This window comes from Alosa alosa, chromosome 14 (assembly GCF_017589495.1).
Source record: "Alosa alosa isolate M-15738 ecotype Scorff River chromosome 14, AALO_Geno_1.1, whole genome shotgun sequence".
In the NCBI taxonomy this organism is placed as follows: Eukaryota; Metazoa; Chordata; class Actinopteri; order Clupeiformes; family Clupeidae; genus Alosa; species Alosa alosa.
The window spans coordinates 28,247,047-28,271,585 of NC_063202.1; the positions used below are offsets into that span (position 1 = coordinate 28,247,047).

Below are 24,539 nucleotides of genomic sequence, written 5' to 3' on the forward strand. Positions count from 1 at the left end.
ACCGTTGAGAAATCAGATTTATCACTTCCATCAGATGTATCAATGCATGTAAAGGGATAGAATCTCTTTTTTGTCTTTGTCTCAGTAACAAAGTGTCAGTATTTTTTTTAATTAAATTTAAAGTTTTTATCCTTTAAGAATTATATTTTAATAAAGAGCCATTTGTTATGGCTCTGACCTGCAGAAACCGAGGATATAATGTAAAATGGATACAGAAGAATATAATACACAGTTTTTATATACTATTTTAGGGCAGCTTCAGTTACATTGGCCATGAGTTAGAGCTGAAATATTTTTTACTGTATTATTTTACTTTACTTGATTGTTTTTCCTATACATCATGTGTAGTCCATTATGTGATATTGTATGAACTTCTGAGCATAGCAGATATGTACTTGTCTTGCTGCAATCCCAAGACTACCTCACAGTTTTAGAACTACAGGGCTGTTGGCTTACATGGGAATATGTGAATCAGGATGTTAAATATTAAGTATGATAGCTACAGTAGAAAATTCCACTGGGAAAGTGTGGGGAAAATAGGTTTATTGTGGTCAGAGATCAACTGCGATTAGTCGTTGGCATTTTCATAAAAAAAAAAGGTGACTCGAATAATTGAAGTTTAGATATTTTATTATAATAGTTTTTTAAAAAATATAGAATCACATCAGACCGTGTTTATTCTCTAAATGACAGCAGCAGCGAGAGAGAAAAAACATACAACTTCAAAATATCCTATTTTAATAGCTGTTATGGTGTGTTGGCAGATTATAGTTTTATTTTGCTACAGTCCACGAGGCGAGTCTGCAGAACCTCCAGGTTGAGATGGTTCATTGACTGTGGCAGAATGAGGACGTGGTTCCGGAGATGTCCCAGTTGGGCTCCATGTTTGGGTCGGTTGGTGTTTGTTGGGTTCAATGGCTTGACTATACAGGGAAAGTGCCTACATTTTGGTGAGTTGTGGAGAGTCACAGAAAAACACTGTATCAAAGAATATAACACTTCTTACAACATCCATGATTCCACACAGAGTCTCTATAAATAACATAAATAAAACTGAACAATGAGGAGTACCAAGAAGAATTGTTCCAAGTTTAAAATGAGATGACTAAGGCAGTAATTTCTCTCTTTAAATACTCATTACTCAAATAACAGAAATACTCTGATTCCTAATAGATGTGAAGTAGACATCAACTCAGATTTCACAAGTTTGATATTTTTGAATGTGTGCTAATTTTTAGCTTTGATTCTCTCCAAACCTCTGCCACATTAGTGTTTTTTTGCAGCCAAGGTAGCTAGGGTCATGTTTGTGCTTATACCATGATACCCAAGCCAAATATATGTAATTGTGAACTAGCAAAAACTAGTTTGTGTGTTCAGTTCATCAGGCAAAAGTTGTAACATAAGAAAATTAGGGTATTTCTTCCTAAATCCTAATTTGTATGCCTTGGAATTCCAATGATGTTTTGGTTAGAATATGGAATGTCTAAATCAAAGAGTTAGGAATAACCACTGAATGACCACTGAAAGACAGTAGGCTAGACTGTTGACTAGAAGAAGTTGATAGAAAGGGTAATGACCTGTAGAAACAGATCAGGTCTCAAGGAAGATAAATTTTACGTGCTCTCAAAACCTGTCACAGGGTTATTGGTTTACCAGCAGCTTGAAATGCTCAACTCTAAAAATGTTGACCCTAAACAGCAAGTAGGCAATTATGGAGCAGCTATTTAGTATTAATTAAATTTGAAGTATTGAATGAACTATCAGATATATGAGTACATAGATTATTTTTAAACATCTAGACATGGATATAAAACATTTCATTCTTTCACATGCTATTGTCCTACATTTTTGCATACTGTATACTGTAAAAGGCAAATCCAGCTTGCTTTATTTACAGTATTCCTACTAAATTACTCAAAAACAACTCATTTCAGTTTCTCAAATGTTTGTAAGTATGCTACTCAGTATGAGCTAATTGCATTTCAACATAGTAAATGCCACCCAAAAGATACAAGAATGTGAGCTAGTTGTTACACACTGAATTGACAATATCTTTTATACCGTGGAATTTTGATGTAAATGCACAGCTTAATACTATAGGTATCTTATGTGATTTATGTTTAGTTTATAATAATAATAATAATAATAATAATACTATAACTGGTTTGCTGTCTTTCACAATTAAAACATTGGAAAGAATTATTTTGTAAGGCCTTTTGGCTTGATCTTTTGAAAACTGTTTTTAATAACTATCACTGCCTTTGTTTGCTAACTTTATTTACTATATACTATAACTATATTTGCAATTTAATGAAGGCTCTGTTATAAATGCAATAAATATAATACATTCAAAAACACACAATGGAAATACAATTCATGTTGTAATAGGTCAATTCATATATTAAGAAGTCAGCCTTCTCGTTGTTTCCAACAACACAAAATATAGCCAGAATGTGTTGAATGATATCCTGTGTAGGCCTACTGTTATGCTGGACTACATTGTTCAGAATGAATATGATGTGTGGATGTTTTTTTTTTTACAAACTGGAGCAGCAGTGGCTTTATCTCGGACTCCTTGGCAGTGAAGAACAGTTGAGCTTTCAGTCCACTTGCTTGTCATCCTCTTTACACTCTCTGGGTAAGAAGTGACACGATATGTGCTCCTTGCGTGTTTTCCGCCCTCGCAAAGGCTTCCCTCGTTGTGACAGTGCTATAAACATCTCTGTGCCATTCTGCTTTGTCCACTTGGCTGACGAATATGCTGAGTAGAAATTTTCTAGGAACACCTCCTTGAAGTTGCAGCTTTCATTGTACTCTTTCTGTGTGGCAAAAAAAAATGCAGGTGGAAGCAAATGGTCAGTCAAGAGCAGAGGTATGTTGGCTCTGAGTAGCATTATATTCTAAGGGAAACAGTTCACACTTCAACAGCATTTCATAGGAAATAGTTTACCTTGCCTCTCAGCATTCCAGTTCGATTCATGGATATGTAGTACTTGCTCTTCACACCTTTGATTGCTAGCACGCCACCCTCTGAGACCGTACGGATTTCTAGAATACCTACAAGACAATTACAAGGAAAGGAGGCTTAGCCAGACCGTTTGGCCCCCATGACAAAAACAGGATGACGGTCTTTGCCGCTAATCAGCCTAATCAGTCTGGCTTTATGTTAAAGTTGTTAAACGGTTTGGGTCATTACTTCGACCACAGCTAATGCCATTGCACATCTGGGAGGCAGATTAGATCGCTCTCCAGGGGAAGATGAAGGGTGTCTCCCTGCATGGGGCTTTGCACGCGTAGACCACTGCGCTCCATGTAAGACAGGGAGACATTACATGTGTTGGCACGGTCTTTCAAGAAAAATATTGAAATAATGTGTGGTTTGCATAAGCATTGTGTGGCACCATCAGTCAGCAACAGGCTGATAGGCATGCCTGTCCTGGTGGTGTCTCTTGAAGACTAGTTGGCTAGTTTCCTAGGCTTCACAGACAGATACAGTATAACTTTTACAAGTGATATTGTTTATTCTATTTCCACAAAAATGTCAGCATTAGAATAGCAATTGCATGAGCAGGTATGATTAAGGGTGAAAATAAACCATGTTACAGAGGGAAAAAGGATCTTGTGGCTCACCAATTCATGGCCCTTCAACCAATTCTTGGTTTGGTTTTATACTGAGAAGGATTTTCATGTATGTATATTTATTTTTGTGCTATACTGGTCCATTGTATCTCAAACATGAAGGCCTTGGCACTGGACAGAGGTTGAAAGACCTCATATCTTTCACATGATGTACAGTTATCTTAAGATAATTTACTGTATCCAGCCTGTGTTGGCTCATTGCACAGATCCATTTAACCATTCATTTTTACAAGGCCTTAAGATCGCGAAACAGCAATGATTTATCACTATAAACAGTACTTTAATTAGCTGTCATGAACATTACTGGACTATCAGTAGTGGTTCATTGGAAATGTCTCCTTGTGAAGTGGTATTTGTTCCTTACTTAATTCCTTATTTTGGTCAGACCGAATTAATTGTTGTCTCATCTGCAAGGCACATAGCTCTCTGAAACAATGACTTTGCTGGATTGCATTCATTACAATGTGATGGTCTGTAATGAATTGTTTAAGTGGCCATGCATGACAGTCCTTGTGCCTTGAACTTAATTCAGATGGTTTCAGTAGTGGTTTAGTGGGTTAGCTGACTACTTTAGCTCTTTTATTCTCTCCCCATATCAATGTATTATTCTGAAACAGGCAGGAATAGCATCTGCTAAGGATTCCCCCAGAGTCCTTTTAGGCAAGTCCCTCCACTCGGTACCCATATTGTAACGTACTTTGAGCACTTATCGGGCATCTGTTTCGGGCTGAACTGTGCGTGCGCAAGGCTTCATGACACGAACCTTGCTCCAGCAGCACATGATTGGCATGATGTACACACAAATATAGCCTTTTGATGAAGTAACAAAGCATTTTCTCCGGGTGTCTACATGGTACATCTGAGATCATGTGGTTACGTTTCAGCCTGTCCACATTTGACATAGCTTATTGCAGAAAGCATTGCCTTATTTTACCAGAGAAGCAAACAAATAATTTTCCAATATACTGGGTCGTTAGACATGAAGAAATTCAGATGGTCTTTATTATTTTCTCAAAACCAAAGGCTGTTAAGTCCAATCAAAGGGTAATATGCCAATAAACACATCTCATGACTGCAACACACCATCTCTAGCCTTTAAACCACACAGGCTGCTTGCAAAATGGTATTGAGTTTATCACACACTCTCCTGTTTTTTTCTTTTTATAGTCCCTCCCAGCACATTTGTACCTGGTGGCACGTAAACAACATCTGTATAAGGATCAACAACAAACGTCCAGATATGTTCATGTTTAATTAAATAGTTCATTTTATAGAGAGCACTTTATAATCATTTTTTATACTTGATTGCACAAGACAACATTTGAATGTAAGTAATTGCAAGCTAGATCAAAAATGGGGGACTTTTGCCTCACTTCTTGTGTCCAGGAAGTGTATTTGGAGTTTATTCCATGGAATAACCAATGAATTGAAGGACACTGGCATAAACAAAAAAAGGCTTGTCTGGAAATTTGGCTGTGTCAACTTTGATTTGTTGTGCCATCAGCAACAGAATGCCACAGCTCTGTTTCACTGCTCCGCTATTACATATTCACAGCATCATCACCATTCCATCACGTTTTGGAATCCTTAAACAACCGCCTTTAAATGAAAGTATGATGCATGTTGATGAAAGGAAATTCCTCGGACGCCACACGTCGTTACTTTGTCAGTGATGCCCTGACGGATGATTAGAGTGGGGGATTTGAGATACATCTCAGTCTGGAGACGCCCGCCCGGGGAGGTCATACCTGCGGCACGGGCCACTTAACTCTGCTCCGCATCCCCCCGTCCGTCACCGGCGGCTGTTTTTGTGCCTGTAAGTCATGCGCGTTTCCCATAAATGAGCAACTCCTTTTAGAAAGTGTTGATGTACATCTCCAAACAGGCGGCCTCCAGCCGACCTGGCTTTGATGTGGCCCTCGTAAAAGTGTTGTTTGCGCCTCCACCGTGTTTGCTTTGAATAGTGCAAACAATGTTGTGATCTCGGGTGATTTGCTGGACACAATTTTCTTGTCAAAGCAATTGACGGTAATCCGCCGGTTAATAGATGGGGAGCTGGTTGTTTTTTTACAGCGGTGCTCTGTTCCTGAAAGCAGCGTCGGCACAGTTGTTCAGAACCGTGGACACAGATAAAATACATTTCAGCCTGGGCTATAAATCATTGGACATTTGTTTTAGATTCTAGGTCTGCAGTTAGCATGCCCTTGCAAAGTCACGCAAACAAATATTCCAGTGGAACCCCGATGACCCCTCGCTCCGCTGTTTACTACATCACGGAAGGTCTTTCAACACACGCATTGTAATTTGAGTGTTCTTATTGAAGGGCATTTTATAGAATGACCTTTGCTATTTCATTTCACTGGTGTCGCGTGCTCAAGCAGCATGCTATATTCACTATGCCAGTGATGGATTTGAGGTAAAACAGGCATATGTCACTGGCATGGCAGAATTGTCTGTGGTATTACTGTTTCATGTCTGAGCAATTGCAACTGTTTAGTGTCTATGGGGAGATTCTGGCGTGCACACATGTGGATTGCAAATGTTAGGTCCAGAGTTCGCGGGGCTGCCTCGCAAGGCTTTCCTCCCCATCTTGAACAAATTTACCTCTGCGTCTCAGGCCAGCCTCTGGCTGGGCTAACTAATGTGTGGGTGATCCCTAATTCCGTCTTGTTGAATAGAAATCCACACTACTTTGAGTTTTCTCTTCTTAAGGATGTAGGCGACCTCTGGGAAACCAAAACCAGTGTTTTTGTCGGACAACAGCATTAAAGAAACTGCCTTCCCTTTCTTGTTGCACTGTTAGGATGCAGCCTGTGTGTGTGTGTGTGTGTTTGTGTGTGTGTGTGTTATGTGTGTGTGTGCGTGCGTGCGCGTGTGTGTGTGTGTGTGTGTGTGTGTGTGTGTGTGTGTGTGTATATGTGTGTGTGTGTGTGTGTGTGTGTGTGTGTGTGTGTATATTTTAGATTAATCATATTCAAGAAAAGGATATGAAATTGAGGTTTTCACATCTAAGTGGTTACATGGCTAGGATATCCCGTCTGAGTCCTCTCCCACCTATAGAGTTCCATGTGTTTTCCATTTAGACCACAAATAGAAAGGATTCCTCCGTCATAAAGAATCTCTGTAAGGGCTGAAGTGTTGAAGGATCAGCCATTGTAGCACATATATCATTTATCCTGAGCTTGTATTGTCTAAAGTATGTAAAGGAAGGAGGAAACAGAACATTTTGAAGCAAAAACTATTTTGTGAAACTGCATTTATATTGGCTCCTCTGCCTTTGCTGCAGTTTGTGAAGACTAAAATATTGTGAAACCATAAGCATATCATCTAAACAAAGAATGCTATTCATATAATTCTGACAGACAAACTGTTATTACACCACCCCATTTGAAGTGATCTAACATTTGTCGTCAGATTTTTCTTTTGTCTATGTCTAGCCAGGCATCTCCAAGCTTGTTAGTACACAAAGCCATGGAAATATGAGTTGGAAAGGAATTACATTCATGCACCACACAGTTTTCTTCAGAGTTCCCTAGTCACACAAGCCTGTTTGCCTTGTGCGTGAGATCGTCTGCCACATCAGGGTGTATCAATTTTTCTGCCTCTCAACGCCAATTGTTACGCAAGCGTCTTTTCCATCCACTCCAGAGACATTCCCTGTCACGCTAGCATTCTTGGGAACAGACTCTTGGTGAGATATGAGGAAATGATAGCCACCTCAAAGATTCTCTTACTGGAATGTGGGGGCCTCACACACACAAACACAGAGACACACACACACGCACACTGAAAAGATTATCATCTTAACTCTACATTAATTTGACTTTCAAAAGCGTTCTGATTAGGCATTTGAGTTTTGGGGGGCTTGCAGTTCAGTATGCATGTCTAGTTGTTCCCTCTAGTTAGCAGTTGATGACTCGAAAAGTCTTTACGGATAGTTTCATGCCACTTTTCATGCTATTTTTGCATAGTGATCTACATACTGAGTAAACACCCGACAGCAGCTCAATAGCTGGCAGCGTTGTGTATTTGTGTCTATTCAAAGCCAGGGTGCCATAGATAAGTTGCAGGTGCATGCGTGTCAGTGCAAATGACTGCTTTGGAGATGTGATTTCTCTCGAATATAGTTTGGTGTTTGTATTACCATTTGAAGCAATGTAAACCAATCCCTTTTCTGTGTGTGTGTGTCACTTTAATGTCAGTTCATCATTAGTCATGCCCAGAGAGCGATCTGGCACTCTCTAATACACAGACTCATTTGTTTACTTCATTAACCGCTTTGTCTTCATTGTTGAGAAACGCTCTGCCAAGTCAGACACATGTTTTACTTTACAGCTGTCAGTGTGCACTTTTAACTGAGACTCATGCCCTATTTACTGTCTGATAACATTGTCTGAGATACTGTCCAATAATCTTACATTGGCTTCACTCCAGGCTATCCCATGCGTGATGTTCCTCCTGAACTAATCCATCAAATCACTGCCTAAATACTGTTCTGTTGGATATTGACAATCAGAGCACAGCTGAAGGGATAATCACTCTGAGCACAGCACCAATTCTGGTAAGGAGAAGGAATCAACACTTACTGTAGCAGTTGGTGGGGTCTTGCGTTCCACTGATGATGCCGGAATCATCGATGGTAAGAAACCACTGCGTTCCGCTGAACAGTCTCCGGATCCGTACATCTCCTCCCTCCATGTAGTCATAGTTTCTGGTGTGCCGTTCATGTTTGGAACAGTTCGTAATTGCAGCCAGTTGCTCCGGGGTCCTATCACTGCAAGCCAACGACACACTGCCCACTAGGATGAAGGTATGCAAGTACAGTCCAAAGAGCAAATTTGGCAGGTTCCATGTCAGCATCCATATGTGCATTATAATGCAATGCTGGTGGGATTCCTGAGCACCATACTGAAATGTCCACGCTGGTGTAACGTGTGGCCACGAGGTCCCTGACCCCGGTGTCTCCCCCACACAGCAGGGGTCCTCTGAGGGAAACCAAACACAGGGAATCTGCTAGTGGGAATTTCACTCCGCGTCAAGCCAGTGTTTCTTCATCGTCTCCAGGTGTTGCTGAAAACCACAGTCCTCCAATGGGCATCATTTCTTGGGGCAATTTTCATGTGGATTCCAGAGCTACAAAATGCAAGAATTCAGTTAGGCATGTCCACACATATCTTTAACAGCCAGAAACCCTGATAAGCACAGGGCTTACAGTGTTTAGAAACACATCATGCTTGTTGCTCATGGACTACGACCGTCTCTTGATTCTCTCAGTCTTTCCAGGCAAATGTTTCTGGACAGACATGAGTGAAAGGACACAAAGGGCAGCTATAATTCAGAAAGGAGCATAATGCATGTGCCATTTTGCCTCTGTATTTTCTCTGCGTGTCTAAATTGTAGCCATGCTATTATAATCACCGACTCCACAGCGGTTAGTGCAACTTTGTCATAGTCCTGCCCACGTTTGTCTCCCTTAGCTGTCCTGACTGGGCAGAGGGTGCCCCCACCCCCCACCCCAACACACACACACACACAGTCACCCAGTGGGAGCTGTACCCAAGCCCCGCCATGTGTCTGTCTGCAGCAGAGCCTTTTTACAACCAAGGCACCCCACCACCTGCACAACCAACTCACATCCCACTGAAGTATTTCAAAGTTGTTTAAAGAAATAGCTTACATTTATGGGGTGTCTGCCGTTAAATCAGATAGTCCTCTCCAAATCCGTCTCCCTAAAAGTTGCCTTCCTGAGCTGGTGCTGTTGCTGGCACTCACTGCCGCTGCCTCTGCTGGGTCTGTGGAGTGGTGCAGTGGCGTGTGTGGACCCTGGGAGGATTGCTCCATGCATCTTCGCTCTGTTGTTATGCAGTGTGCTTAGATAAATGCCTCGTGCTGACCTCACTTGAGACCAATTACATCTCAGCCAGTCAGCTGTCACTTGGATGCTGGGCAGGAAGTGCAAGGGAAAAAAGGGAAGGGAGAGGGCCTGTTGCTTTTTGCCAGGCCCCTACTGGTCATGAGAGGGAGCCATAAACTTAAGGAATAGCTGATATTCCTCTGGTATGCACTAAGAATGTGCCCTTCGATTTGCATGTAGTCCCGACCTCAGAGAGACTGTTTGTACACCTCTGTCTAGCGAAGTCCAGCACTTCTAGAGCATTTTCCAGGAAATGGGGTAATTTGTAACTGTTAAATGTTTCTGCAAAACAGTCATTTCATGTGCATGGGAGCACTATAGACACAACATCAAAGAATCACCCCGATCTAGTGGCTTATTTTAAATATTGTTCGAAGCCATAAATTTCAAGTGACGGGCAACCATTGAAGGATGGAAACAGATGACATTACAAGCAGAGTTGGCAATCTTTGTCAAAGGTCATTCTATCTATCACTTCTTTTCACTTCTTTCATTCTTTCTTTCACTCTTTGTGTGGAGGACTACAATTTACTGTTTTACACACCTGGCCTTTTTTGCACTCGACACTTCAAAAGTTCACATGGTACCTAATGATCGAGTCTGTCGGGGTGGGGAATAGGCTTTGCTTGAAGTGGGAGAAACGTCTGGAGTGCAGGTCTCCCTTTAATTACTCTAACTGGTGCTTGTAAACGCCTGATCTATTAGTTGTCACTCATTGCCATGTTATTTGGAGATACTTAGAGGAGCTGGGTCCCTCCCATCATTTAAAAAAAATACATCTCAAAACACATATGAAAATGAGAATAAACATAGAGTGGAGAATACTGGAAGGTCTTGTGTCTTTAAATGCTATTTCCCAGATTCACTGCTACAGCTTTTGACCGCTAAATGTCAAATACAGCAACAACGAGTACTTTAGTTTTCCTGGCTAAGAATCTGGCAACACATGGAACTATTTCTAAGTTGTGTAAAAGCCTTTATTTTGTAAAAACATACTTTTGAAAGAGGTAAATATTTATAGCCTTTGTTAATGAAATTGGTAAGGTTATTCTTTTTATAACTTGTATGCTTTATTTTTTATTTTATTTTGCTTTTTTACAATTGGCTATTATACACCTGATTAGGAATAGTGCAGTGAATGGTGTGGAAGTTATCTTTATATGAAATGTAGTATTTCCCCACGCAAATAACGGCATGTATATGTTTAAAAAATATCTAAAAGTTTATAAGCTGGCTGATATGAATGTGAAATAAAATGTTTTGGGATGTTTGGTTTCACTGAAAAATGCTGTCATCTTCTTGCAGGCTACATTTGTAGCTAAATTTAGAATTCTTTGTTGATTCAATACCCTACTTTGTCACCGGGTGACCGCACCGCGATTGCCTACCACTTTTAAGAGCATCTGATGTGAAGCAACGAATGTGCCCTTTTTAGGTCCTCTTTGTTCCAGATGGCAACAGTCATACAGGTTGTTTGAATTTATTGTTTAAATTGTTGCATGCTGTAAGCTAGATGAAAGAGAGCTTAGAAAGGAGGCCCCTGCACCACTGAAGTTTACAGTAGGGGGAGGAAGTGCGCGGCCCAAGGTGGGCCCACAGCCCCTGCGTGACTACGCCCGCTCCTCCCCCCTCCCTCCCTTTCTTTATGGCAAATTGATTATTGACAAGAGTGTGGTCGTGCCAGAATTTCATGCACATTTGTAGTCACGGCTAGCCTGTAAAAGCCTCACCTTTCCCTTTAATGGACTACCAGCGCTCCACCAGAGTACGTAACACCGGCACACAGTCTGATTGCAATGTGACACGCAAGCATAAAATTGCATTGGAGGGCCAAGGCCAATTACAGCAACATTTCCGTGTGGTTTTTGTGCTTATTATCCCGAATTTGGGGGTTTACTGATGTACTCTGCTTCAATGTTGCATTTTTACAAGTAAAATCACTTTCAAAGCTCGAGAACAACTGCAAGACCGTATATTTCCAGTGACTGCAGGCTTCCCCATCATCGAGCCATAATTAATTGCAATGTAATGCAATTGTAAACAGTGCTTTCCTGTTCCAAAAGAAATATATTTCTAATGCTGTGTAGTGGATTTTTTTAAAAAGTGCAGCTCCACGGGTTCAGTTGATCAAAGCTGGTTGCATGGATGGATATTACTAAGTCATTCAGGTCACAGAGGTAATTTGTGTAAGTGCTAACTTCAGCATTAGTGCTTTCTTCTCTTGTCTGGTTATTATGGCATGTTTGTTCCCAGTTACAAAACCAGCAAGCGCTTTGGTGTCAAATAGGTGGCATGTGGTCCCACAAGGGACCAAACCTGCAGTGACAGCTGTACCTGATGATGTATGTCACGACAGCTGCAACTTCATCAGACCTTAAATCTTCACTCCATTATTGAGTAAGTTCAGGCCAGCATGTTATGGCCACAACTTCCATTTTCCATTTTTCTTTGGTTTGTTTATTTGTTTGTTTTGACTGAAGTGGTTGTGAATGAAATGACGATGACTGTGGTGGCTGTGTTGTGATGCTTGGGTAATGAAAGATGAAGTCATGGTTCAGGCAGGGTAAAGCCGAGACGTTTGTTTGCCTATCCCATTTATTTTTCTACTATAGATTTGCTGTACCAATACATTTGAACAATCAATAAATATATTTTACACAGATTCAGAAGTCAAGCTTTGGTAAAATGTGTCTACTTTGCATCCTAGACATGGGTAATGTTTATATTCACCCTAGCAAATCATTTTAATTGTCAGTATATGTGTCTTAAAACTGACTTCACCTCTTGTCTAGAATGCACTTAGAGGAGATGGCTCTTTGATGTGTTGTACATACATGTCACAAACACTTGTTTACACTGTCTCGTATTGATATGTCTGAACTCATGCCTGGTGAATGGATTGTGTTTCAGGTCAAGCTATTCTTGGGTGGTGGGTTTAGTTGCTCTGTGACTGTTTGTTAAGCTTTTGCTTTCTAAATTCCATGATAATTGGTGAGCTCTGGGGATGGTGCCTATGAACATACGTCGGCTCTATAAATAACCCGAGCACACATCCAGATGAAGTATCTCTGGCTTGCCTCAGCTACAGAGCAGATTTCTCATTTTTTCTCTGCTCCAAACTTGCAACTAAATTTAGCTGATATTTTGCTAATGCTCAAATCGATTTTCTATGAAGGGAAAAGATCACAGTAGATGTTACATTGCAGTTAAAGTAAGTAATTTCAGTGTAAATTACTGCTCTATTCTATAAACCACAATTACGTCAAGTCAAGTCAAGTCAGTTTTATTTGTATAGCGCATTTAACATGCACAGAGTGCAACCCAAAGCACAAGGTCTTAACACTCTGACTGATGACTTATGTTCCTCAGTAAATGATACGGCACTTTAGTCACAGCCCTTGTCATATTAACTGCAGTAAAACGCATCATGGCATTTTATCACATCTTGTAATGGGGGATGTCATTCCTGTAGACATGTTTATACAAAATAGTGCAGATTTTAAAGTTTTTAAAGCCTCTCTCTGCTTATTCTGAGGCTCTGTACACTGAGTAGTCATCATCTTTTCTTACCAGCCACATGATTAAAAAAGAGTTCAGATGTACTCACCATGAAAGAGCGTAACTCATCCAGGTTCTTGTTTTTAAACACCATTCGCCTCTCTGGTCAGTTGATTGGACTCTACAGAGAAGTGCGTCACCTTGCCTTGCCTCGCCTAGGACGCTCAGCTTCCTGGAGACTGTCCGTCAGGGGAGTGAAAGCTGCTCCTCTCTTTGAAGCGTTTCTTTCTTGAAGACCTCACTAAAGTGCGTGTTGATGTAATAAAAGGTGACAGATTGTAACATCTCTCCAGAAAGAGGGAGGTGTGAAAAGCTGGGGCTGGGCCCTCCGATGCTTCTCAGAACATCAATCTGCAGCTCTCTCCCCGGATAAATGTCTCCCGTGGGCTTTTTCTCCAAGCTGCTGGCGCTTGCTGTGCAGTATCTGCATTAAAAATCAAGCCATTCTGTTCAGTGAAACTACATCCTTAGATGTGCGTAGCATTTTTGAGGACTTTTCTCTCTGAACAAATGGGATGAATCAGCGTTAGCCAATGTCTGACTGTTTTGCTGTAGTTTGTAGGCTCAAAGACAGGTTTATTCTCACACTTAAATATTGTTTCACTGCTTCCCAGAACAACAGAAAAAAGATGTGGAATTGTGGCTAAATGAACTGGTGCTGGTATGTATCGTGGCTGTGGCTGGATCCTGAAACGTACCCCTATTATTGTGCCTGATACACAACAGTACCCATCACTCAGCAGACTGCTCGTTGTGGCAGGAGGAGAGCTGACAGAGCCCTGGAGTACACTGAGCTTTGATAATGTAGCCTGCTTTTCGTCATGGGAGAACCACTCCAGGGGCATGTTTAAAAAAGCTGAAGGTTCCAAGAGAGGTCATTAGTGGAGCTCAGACATCAAAACATCAGCTCAGACATCAAATCATCACCTCAGACATCATCTGAAAAGGAGAATGTTCGTCTCAAATACGCATCTTTTTTTCTCCCTGATCTCCATTTTCTATTTGTTTCATGTTCGTCTCTGAGGTGTCCATCAACCATTTGGTTTATATGGTGGGTGATTAGCACAGTAATGATTACAACCATGTCACCACCACCTACCAGGAATGGGTATGATAGGAGGTCAGTAGAAGCAATGTGAAGTCTATAGTTGTAATAGGTGCAAAGTCTGTCTAAAGAGGATCTAAAGAGGATCTAAATTCCAGTGAGCTAGATGTGGCAGATCTGTTAAGAATGTGAACACGCATGACTCAGCGACGCAAGCATAAATAGATCCAAGGTAATTCACCAGCAGCTGTTCTGGATCATTGTCTTAGCTGCCTGGCCAAAAATCAAATGTGGACTGTAGTCAGAAAAGCAGCTTCTTCCCTGTGTAAACATGTAGTACTTTAGTGGCATTAAGTGTGAAAGACATCTTTAAATATCCAACCAAGTTCTAATTCAGGCTGGCTGTGTGTATAACTTTGAATATTCTCGAATGTGTGCGTGATATGCTGCTGGATGGGGAGCGTCTTGCTTATTTTAAAGGTCATTTTGCTTCTCTCTGATTGCACACTCTTCAGAAGAACGCAGCACAAAATATTTCAACCAAGAATCAAAATATTGATTCATCAAAAGCTCTATACTTCCTTCCATTTAATGTTCACAGTGATAATAACTACATACCAAAGACCCACTAGCTAAACATGTCCTGTGTGAGTTCTGCTTTCCTGTTTTTCCCACAAATGGACAAATTGGCTGCATCTTTATCTCCTGATTATTTCTTGCTTCAAGAAATTCATTATTCATGCTGTCGCCAAACAGCAATAACAGTACTCATTTTAAGACTGTCTCTGCCAAATGTTGCTTTCGATGTTTCTCTCCTCTGTGCCTTTCCAAGACAATAACAAGCAAAAACATGAGCCCTGACAGAAACGCTCTGAGACGTGGTTTAATCTGAAAATATTTACTCTAGACTTCCAGGCCGACCTGACCGAGCGCATTGCCAGTGCCATGAGGTCCGGCGTGGTGCAGGCCCACACCCCCACCATCAGCAGGAGAAGCTGCGCTGAGGTGGGCAGCCATGGCAGGAACCGAGAGGTGAGCTGCTGAGTGCAGCCTTGTGTCGTCCCCACTGCCCTCATCTACCTCAGCATCTGGGGATTTACGCATAGCATGATGCAGCCAAAACTAGTCTGACCTATGTGTGTATGGAAAGACTACACTTAATTCTGATTGCTCATGTTGTGACACCCCTCCCACCCAGACATTTTTTTTTTGCATTGTCGTCGTGGGGGATGCCATACAGTAATGCGGGGAGGATGGCCTCCTATCTTCCCCCGTAATTGTGCTCGTCTCCAGCCTAGAAGCTGGGAGGTTGCACTGTGTGTTTACCGCAATCACTTAAAGCGTTTCCATCCCTCGTTCTGAATTTAAATTACTGTCGCCTCAGTTTGTGGAGTAACTATGGTCTGCACTTGGAAACAAATTATGAAACAATCAAAACAAGAAGTTCTGGTTTCCTGTGTAAGATTGTCAGGCGGCTGATCAGAGATCATTTTCGGTTTGAGTGACTCCAAACCTTTTTCTCTTTTAGCTTTTCTGATCATATTTTTAACATCTGTCTCTATTTGAGTAAAGATTAAGGATTTGAGTTTATTGTCTTTGGTTAGTTAGCATCATAGATTATCATCTTTGTTGATATGCGTCTTCATAACACAGCTGTGTTTTAGGATTCATCATGTCAAATGTGTTGTGTAATGATTATTATTATTACTATTAGTACTAATAATACTAATAACAATATTAATAATAAATATTAATATGCCTCTCCTTTAGTCACACTACATTGGCCCGGGACCTCAGTTTGACCATATCTACTTCAAGCCCTGGGGTCAGAGCCCACTGGTGGCCCGCTACCTCCAGCTCCATGGCATCCCCTCCACGGCCGGCTCCAGCTCACGCAAGGTCAAGCGCACAGAGATCGCCACGGTACCATATCCTTCTCCATCTGTTTCCCACATCGGATGAGGACTTTTATCTACAAATAACATGGGGCTCTGTTGGGGGAAGACGAGGCATATTTATCCTCCAGAAGGAATTTACCATCAAGGATTTCCTTTGTTACAGGCAACATGAATAATTCCTCTCGCGAAATGATGTAATGTTTGTGGAGATCTTTTCCATTGATTTCATCAGGATTATATTGGCTCATAAATTACAATTTACAGGGAAGACTAATGGCTTTTGGAATTGGAGTTTGTCCCCTTGGTTGCAACCTTCCTGTAATGTGTAATTGCCTCCACAGATGTTGGGGGTTTATCTGATGTTAAGCTAAGTATTCTTCCTCTGGAGGCTTCTTCCCAGTGGAGCTTTTTGTTGTTATCATTGCGACAGTCGTCCGTCTCTCTCTCTCTCTGTCTTTTTTTCTCTCTCTCGACACAAAATGTTTCCAGATGATGGTATCCCTCGCCTACAAGGAGGCCCCTGCTGCAGCTGTTTTACAGGTTGTTATTCAGCTAATATGTAGAGTCTTTCAATAACATGCTAATAAAACATACAGGGACATGTTGCAGTTTTCCACAATATAGTACCACTTCAAGGGTAACATGGATTACAAACAGCGGGAAACTCAATAATTTGTTGGAGGTTGTGCTACACAAAGCACATTAGGCACATGAAACGGCCTATATATCAGGCCCTTGTGGACTAAATGGTGCAATTAATGATTCTGGCACAAGTGAGGGCTTTTTCTGGCTCATAACGGAGCTTCCGCAGTGTGGCTTTTGCTTTCCGAGGTACTCAGTCAGTCGAGTCAGTCATGTTTCGAAGCCTGCTCTGTCTTCTAATCGTGTGGTCTTCTAACTGCTGTGGTTAAGTATTCCTTGACCACTGAAAGCACTCCAGAGAAACCCACGTACCAGGAAGTGATCAGTGAAACGCAGGGCAAGATCAGCAAATGGCGCTGGAATTATAACCAGTGAGTTCCTCTGCTCTGCTCTCTCTCACCCATCCTCGCTGTCATCCATTGCAGTGCTGGGAGATGTTCACTCCTGTCTGCTTCCTTTTAGGTTTTCTAAGCAGACCAATGAGGCAATTGCTGGGATACACAAGAGAAGGCACCTCAAATTTGTGGAAATAAATAGGTATGCAAAATACAGGGAAACATTGCCACCTTCAAGGCAAATGTAACAGGAACCGAGCAGAAGGGAATAAGTGCTGCCTGCCAGAATGAACTGTTTGACAAACTCAAAAGGGTGGCCTTTTCCTTTGAATTATAGTCTAGTATGCTGTAGGAATGCAACATATTTATTGCAGGAGTGGAACAGTGATGTATGACTTCAATGGATACTCTTGAATCCCCATTTTGTTAGGCTTCAGAAGCAGCTAATGAACAGAGCAGAGATAAAAATCTACAGTGATGGCATCATGAACAAATGGGTGAGTGTTAGGCAATTGTTAATGCTCTGCACTAAATATGACATCAGCTATGCAAATGTGACAAACATGTTCTTTGTCATTTATGTAATGGCAGTCAGACCAGGTTCTCATTCCGACCAAACAGTTTCATTCAATGCTACTGTTTCCACCTATGCAAATGGCAGTTGAGCACAAATGTTTAACCATGGAAACACATAACTTAACTTAAAAATGAACAAACACGTTAAAATATCATTGTCATTCTCTCTCTTGCATCTGGCTGTTGTGATCAGCACTGTGCTGCAGACAGTACGAACCACAGACATCGGCTGAAGCCCAGCGCTGGCCAGAAGGGTGACTCAGACGAGAGCCGAAACGCAGAGGAGAACCCCAAAGCCCCCGAGCAGCCGGGGGAGCAGGCCTGACCACACGGCTCTCACATTCATTTACACAGCACAGCTTCCAAGTCTTTTGTTTAAAAAATATGCGTGTCAGGAACAAAAATCCTTCAAGTGTCTGTGAAATCCTTCACATTTTTGGCTCTAGGCTCTTTAAGGCTTTAAGAATAAATGCTATTTAGTTCATGTCCATTAGTTTTACAGCAAATTTGAGAAATAATACTAGTTTTACTCCTGTAGCTGTTTTTAACGACAGGCCAAAAAGCCAGTGGCTAACGCGTATTTGCTAGCTGTGTTTATGTTGCATGAGTGTTGTGCTGCGAGGTATGGGCTGGACAGACTGGCCTGTTACCTGTCAAAGAGGCATCAGGGAAGTAAGCATTTTATGACAGAGGCGACACACTGGCATGACAACCCTACATCCTGTTCCACGGGAAGTCATAAAAGAGGGGCCTCTCCTGGAGTTAGATTACCTTCTACTGTAGTATAGCTGGTAGTGTCCTCTCTCTCTCTCTTTATCTGTCTGTCTTTCTCTCTCTCTCTCTGACCCTCCCCTTTATGTCTTTCTCTGACATAAGGAGCAAGTGTGTGAAGTGCTTGATAGTAAATCTGTAAATGTGCAGTAATATCCATGAACTTAAATTGATGGGGGTCATGCACCCCATAGTTTTTTTTTATATTCGGCGTACAGCTTTGAATAGGCATGCTGAATATCATTTAGCTCATATAGGTTGCAATGAAAACACAAATCTGTATTGTTTTTACAAATGTAAATTAAATATGTGCTTCAAGTCAAAAATAGCCATACCACAGGCTGATTATCTCCATGCATTAATGCATAGAATTATTTAGTTAAATACTACCATAAATACTGATGATTTCATGTTTTACATCCTACGTACGATGTCCTTGCCAAGTCCTTGCCAAAGATTGAAAAACTTAATTTCTTATAAATTCTCAATAAACAAATAAAAGCTGTGCCATTTTAGAATGTTTATCTGAACCCTCATAGCTCTTAAGCAACATTGTCCTTATAAATATAAAGCTATGACTGATGACATTAGATCATACTTTGCACAGTGTTTTAGTGTTTGGAAAGGTTAAAACAAAGAGGATATCTCATAGTGAATCAGGGTTTGGACCTCTGGAGCCTCTGGGGAACACAGTCATAGCCTTGCGTTAGGTCAACAAATGGGGATGGATTGTTTTTTAATTGCAGGGGTTGAGCGAACGGAAGCTGTTGTTGGAGCGAATATGCCCACCACCTGTTTGTTGAATTTGCCCACCACCTGATTCCAACTGCTCTGGTTCTCTTCATTGATTTATTTCAATTTATTTTACCCAGGCCCTGGAATATAGCGCATTACCGTTGATGTGTTGCTTGGCTGTAGTCTTCTAATTCAACACAGATGAAAGGCTTTCTAGTTTATATGGTAACAAGAAGAAAATTGACAAATGCATATATATATATATATATATTGGTAACGTGTGTATATATATATATATATATATATGTGTTAGCATGCTCTAGTCTGCTACACATGAAAAGGGATTCTTTTGTGGCCATTTGTTTTACCACCGATTAAATTGCTCTGTAGTTTCGGCCCCGATGGTCTAAGTGTGTGTCTGTGTGTGTGTCTGTGTGAAAGCTGTCTGTGATTATGGGTCATACTTCTCCACAATGACCAATGCCAGCCCCTGTCGCCCCAACCAGTTGAGCACACTCTGAGCGTGAGAGCGTCTGTGCCGGCGCACACTCTCCCCGTCTCCTGCACGGTGCAGTGCGGCCGAGGGCCGTGGGGTCAGACCACGTCTGGCCACGGTCACCATCAAAACCTGTGAAAGTGTTTCATTAACACTGACTGGCCAGCCAGCAGAGCAGCAGCTCTGAGCGTGTGAGGGAGAAATATGGGCAGCAGGTGGTGACCAGGGCAGGGCAGGGCAGGGCAAAGGCAGGTTGAGTGATCTGAGGTCAGACGGAGCCCATGGACATGCACGCACGTGAGGTGTGTGGCTCCAGGAAACAGCTTTTGTAATCAATTATGCCTTAGAGCTCTGCTTCCTCTGAGGTGGACTAACACCTCCTGGATGGAATGGGATGGGGAAAACAGGCCAGAGCCAGAGGACTATACGTGTGTTAGAGTTCACCTGTATAATATGCCCTATCTTAGCATAATTAACTAATGTTTCTAATATGCTCAACTTACAGAAGCCTGTGTATGATTTTAATAATGGCTTCTTAAAGAAATGCCATGTGCTGTTAGCTCTTCTATCAGTGGAGCCGTCTTTACTAAACAAGACATTGCATACCTAACAGAGGATGACAAGGTGGAGGACAAAAAAACCCTTTAGTAAACAGTTGAAGGAAAATGTTGGAATAGCATGGCCTTGCAGATCACTTCCCCGAGTGGGCCAATTGCTCAATGTGCTTTCACTCAGGCCATATCTGGAGTTGCGTGAGAGATTTCCATATCTCACACAGTCTTGTAAATCACAATTGAACAGTAGTAACTCAAAGAATGAACCCCAAACACGGCTGGTTTCAATTTCAGCCGCTGTGTCCTGCCAAGACTGGGACTGACTCAGAGACCACCCTTTGGTAGAGTGAGACTTAACTGGCCAGTTCACCTCAGAGTGCTCCAGTGCTGGGCTGCCCTCCTCACGTCATGCCTCAGTGGCCCAGACTGAGCCCCCAGCCGAGGGAGCGCTGAAACAGACACGCACGCACACTTGCGTTCACACACACTCACACTCATTCACACTCACACTCACACTCACCAGGCACTGCGCTGCTCAGCACTTGCCATTCATTTGCCAGGTCCACAAAAAATCATTAGCATCTGCCAGCACGTGTGGAATGCTTGTATTCTGAGCTCTAATCAGTTTACAAGCCACAGGTACATCGCACCTCAGATGTTAAAGCCCTTAATATGTGGGTTGAGAAGGAAACAGAACCTCTTGGCATCATTTTTGCACAGCCTACGTGTTTACATTAAATCGAAAATGAAGGCGTGCCGAAAAATAAATGAACCAGAAGACGTTTGTTTGAAGTTCTCAGAAGTGTCAAATGTTGCCAAATGGACACAAATCTTGTATTTTGAAGAAGGTTATTGAGCATACTCTTACGCCCAAAAAGTCCCTAAGATGAGAATCACTCCATTTATCACACATGTTCTTAAAAGATCACTAGGCACAGGGAACCGAATGTCATTAACATGTTCCTTCCCTTTACGGTCACAGTAGTTCAGTGTTTTCAGTCTCTCATTTTGAAGTTCACTAAATGGTTTGTTATCTCCTTGGATGTGTGTTAGATGTCGATCAAAGTTCACTGATTCGTTGCCTTGGAGTCTTGGCTTTTTGGGGGAGTTTGGGTGAGGTTATTATGAATTGTCCCTTAAGGTGTTGACCCTTTGATGTGCCTTGGTAGCCACTCAGGGCCATATCATTAAACATTCTTTAGAGCTCGGTCACACAGGCCTGGTCTTGGCACGCGACAGGCAGCTGTGGTGTGGTGGGGAGTTCTCCCATTGCTGGCTGACTATCTGAGTGTGAGCAGTCTTGTGGACTCATGCTGGCTTTTCCTCAGGCTGTTCTGACACATCCAAGCCAGAGCTAAGATAGTCATCAGGGAAATGAGGTCTAGTTTAAAGACAAAAACAGTCAATAACATACAACATAACATACATTATATAATATTGATAAGCAAATAATCTTTTGTCTAATTTGGTCTCAATATAAATTGTGAATTACTGAAATGTTATTATTTTTAGATGGCAACAATACCCTTACATTAGGTCAGAATTGGTCAGATATTTGCTACTCAAATCTTTGTTTCATTTTGCCATTCTTCAGTAATAAATTGAATGCACTTTAGAAATAGGCCACTACACTCTTAAAACAAATGTATTGTCCCTATCTGGACACAGAGATGTGTTAAAAAACAAAGCAAGTTGTGTTGTTTTCAACACATTCGTTTTAAGAGTGTACTGATACAAATCTATAATCTATAATTTTCCCAAGAGACTTGGAGTAAGGAAGTACATTAAAGCATTTTATGAAACAACTGCGGCTCTGCAATATCAGGGGTCTGGAATAAATGATAGTGTGGTTAGAACTTTCTCACGCGCAGAGATTGAATGGGTGGGGTGTGGGGGGCTGCGGGGGCGCAAAGTATCAAACAACCTTGGAATATACCAGTGCGTGTGAGATCTCAGAAAACACCCCAGTGAACAATCAAGGCATAATGAGGGATGTCTAACCATCTCGCTAGATAAATAACCCCAGCTAATAGAAAGAGTGTGTGCTGCATGCTCCATAGACACACACGTTTATGACTGAAGAAACAAATCTCTCCGAGAGCTCGTGCCCTTTATAACTAATCACTGATATTCCTGTAAGTGACTGCAGAGCACACCGAGTGTCTGCTATAAAACAAACTAGCACTCTATTACACCACTAGCCACATAATGTGAGCGTAGCATGAATAAGCGTGACAAAATTTTTTCAAAACCTGTATATAATCAGCTTACATATGAACTAAGTAGGACCAGAGGGTGCTGGGCCTTTGTTTGCCTTTCCATTTGCAAGTCTGGCACAGGTTCAGGCCACCTTGAAGAATCTGAAAACCATTACAGTGTGCTTATGGTCAAAAGAGCAGCATGTATATAGGGTATTGCATGGCAACGACTGACATTAAGTAAGAGTCCTTTGAAAAAACCTGAGAGAGAGACCCGAGATATCGTGCAAGGGAGGCAAGCTGAGACCAACAGACCTGCAGCGGGGCTGGCTTCCGCCTAAACGTTTGAATTACAAACAGCCTCCGTGTCATTCACATGGACATGTTTGGTTCCAGGGAAAAAGGGCATCCTTACAGAATGACGTAATTTACAGCAGATTTGGAGAAGACAGGGCAGCATACCTTCATAGTAGTTTGGCACGCCACCTCTGGCATGCTACAGGGAGATGGGGATGCTTGCTCCTTTTGAGGGCATAAATTGCAGGCTATACTGTCACAAACATCCAGGCTTATGGGGTCATATTTCTTTTCATAAGTTACAAAGATTACTTACTTACTTGATACCGTGTACTTTTGCTTTTAAAGGAGTTCTCCTGGATGCTAAAAATATGCTGAGAATATCATCTGTTTCTAATTACAAGCACGTTAGGAGTAAGACTTATATATCTCATGAGAACCATTATGTGTCTGCACATAAAAAATGCATCTATGTCAAGTTTCAGCAAAAATATATTTTTATCATAAAAAATGATTATAAAAGATAAGGTATTTAAGCCACAGTATCATGTTTTCTCTTGGCCAGGCTGATACTTATATTCAAGTTTAATAACTTTACTCTTAAAGGGACAGGATGTAGATTTTGTTAAAAGAAAATTCTTTATATCTGTTGTGCTGCTTCTTTTACTGCATTTATTAATCCGTTCAGAATAACATCATTTTTGGTATGTATATAAATATTCTTTTTTTAAATTGATAAAAAAAATTACTGTTTAAGATGTTTTATGCAGATGATTTTATTTTGAATATTATTGATATATATATATAAATATGTTTTTAAATTTGATGCATGATCTGATGTAACGTTCCAAGAAATTCCTTGATGATATAGATTGGCTTGTCCTCCAAAATTCCAAAATAGCATACAGACATCCAATCAAATAGAAGGTGGGTTAAAATAATGTTGTGATGAGCAGGGAAATCTGAAATGTCTGTGAAGCTCAACCCATCATTGATGTATGGCAGATGTGCCCCAAAAGCATAATGCTTGACATGCAAAGTAGCGTGCATTCAACAAGAAGAACAGGATGTTACGAGACTGCAGGGATGTATTGTCTTTATAGCATTTTGGGGAGATGGTTTAGCAATACCTATGATGAAATATTACTTTTGGCAGCTAAATTAGGTCATTTTGAGTAATCATCCTTCTAGTCGCAATTATTATGAAATTTAATAATTTGTAATGACAGTTTTCAACTGCTTTAACTTCACTCACCATGCTAATATCCTGATGTAATGCAACCCATGCTGTTGCACTTTTAAATATGCAATACCAAGACAGTTTAAGGGCTTCAATTAGTTTTGGACAATTTGAATTCTTGGAAACCAAGAGGCCTCAGATGAAAAAGCTATTTCAATCAGCTGCTACCCCTCTTCAACATCACCGAATTCTAACGAGTTCTGACAAGTGACGACATGCGACATCAGACACCAACGGCAAGCTGGCCACAATATGAGAGAGCCTGGTGAAAGTGAAATGAACCCAGCATACATCCACCTGCATCTTTCATATTTCTGTCTGCGCTCGTTTAACAGAGCGAGTAAATCAAAGACAGACCTCGGTTCCCAGGTCTTGTAAAAATGCTTTAACCAGAGCCAGTGATGGGAAATGCAGCACACTCCGATTATACTGTACACAACACTAATTAAGCAGCCCATCTGCTCACGGCTCGCATGCTAACTTGCAATTTGCTGAATCTCGCATGTGTTTGGAGCGGTGCTGCTGTCTAGCTCTTGCTGCGGTGGGGACATGTTTGTAGGGCATTATCTGGATGTCATCATAACCACAAGAATCAGGGCCCTGATGCTATCTGCCCACCCAGTCTACTTTGTCAACGCTGG

At 41.4% G+C, this 24,539-nt stretch overlaps 2 protein-coding genes across 7 annotated transcripts in view; one reads left to right on the forward strand and one right to left on the reverse strand.

Annotated features, from left to right (window-relative positions):
- LOC125307696 (protein FAM227B-like) overlaps window positions 1-21,398 on the forward strand; it is a 37,197-nt gene extending 15,799 nt beyond the window's left edge. For 2 of the 4 annotated variants that reach the window (XM_048263768.1, XM_048263771.1), the window contains 6 exons: window positions 15,064-15,188; window positions 15,927-16,084; window positions 16,990-17,067; window positions 17,159-17,233; window positions 17,462-17,528; window positions 17,801-21,398. In XM_048263768.1, coding sequence (XP_048119725.1) covers window positions 15,064-15,188; window positions 15,927-16,084; window positions 16,990-17,067; window positions 17,159-17,233; window positions 17,462-17,528; window positions 17,801-17,932 — 635 coding nt within the window. In that variant the 3' untranslated portion in view covers window positions 17,933-21,398. Of the gene's footprint in view, window positions 1-15,063; window positions 15,189-15,926; window positions 16,085-16,543; window positions 16,595-16,989; window positions 17,068-17,158; window positions 17,234-17,461; window positions 17,529-17,800 lie in introns of those variants that run through there. The other 2 variants (XM_048263770.1, XR_007195754.1) reach the window with 2 other exon arrangements.
- On the reverse strand, window positions 613-15,057 carry fgf7 (fibroblast growth factor 7). Of its 3 annotated transcripts, XM_048263775.1 has the most exons (5): window positions 13,161-15,057; window positions 9,317-9,491; window positions 8,226-8,772; window positions 2,951-3,057; window positions 613-2,819 (listed from the first exon to the last, which is right to left on the reverse strand). In XM_048263775.1, the coding sequence occupies exons 3-5, from the start codon at window positions 8,509-8,511 to the stop codon at window positions 2,601-2,603; spliced, it is 612 nt and encodes a 203-aa protein (XP_048119732.1). In that variant the 5' UTR covers window positions 8,512-8,772; window positions 9,317-9,491; window positions 13,161-15,057; the 3' UTR covers window positions 613-2,600. The 3 variants fall into 3 exon arrangements, with proteins under 3 accessions (XP_048119732.1, XP_048119733.1, XP_048119731.1); XM_048263776.1 differs by lacking the exon at window positions 9,317-9,491; XM_048263774.1 differs by lacking the exon at window positions 13,161-15,057 and having other exon boundaries at window positions 9,317-12,762.
- Window positions 21,399-24,539: the final 3,141 nt, after the last annotated feature.

Bases quoted from the DNA above. Each gene is read 5' to 3' on its own strand.
- fgf7 (XM_048263776.1), bottom strand. From the start codon at position 8,511: ATGCACATATGGATGCTGACATGGAACCTGCCAAATTTGCTCTTTGGA. The intron at 3,058-8,225 runs GTAAGTGTTGAT...ATTGTCTTGTAG, and splicing joins AGACCCCACCAACTGCTACA to GTATTCTAGAAATCCGTACG. The intron at 2,820-2,950 runs GTAAACTATTTC...TTTGCCACACAG, and splicing joins CTGGAATGCTGAGAGGCAAG to AAAGAGTACAATGAAAGCTG.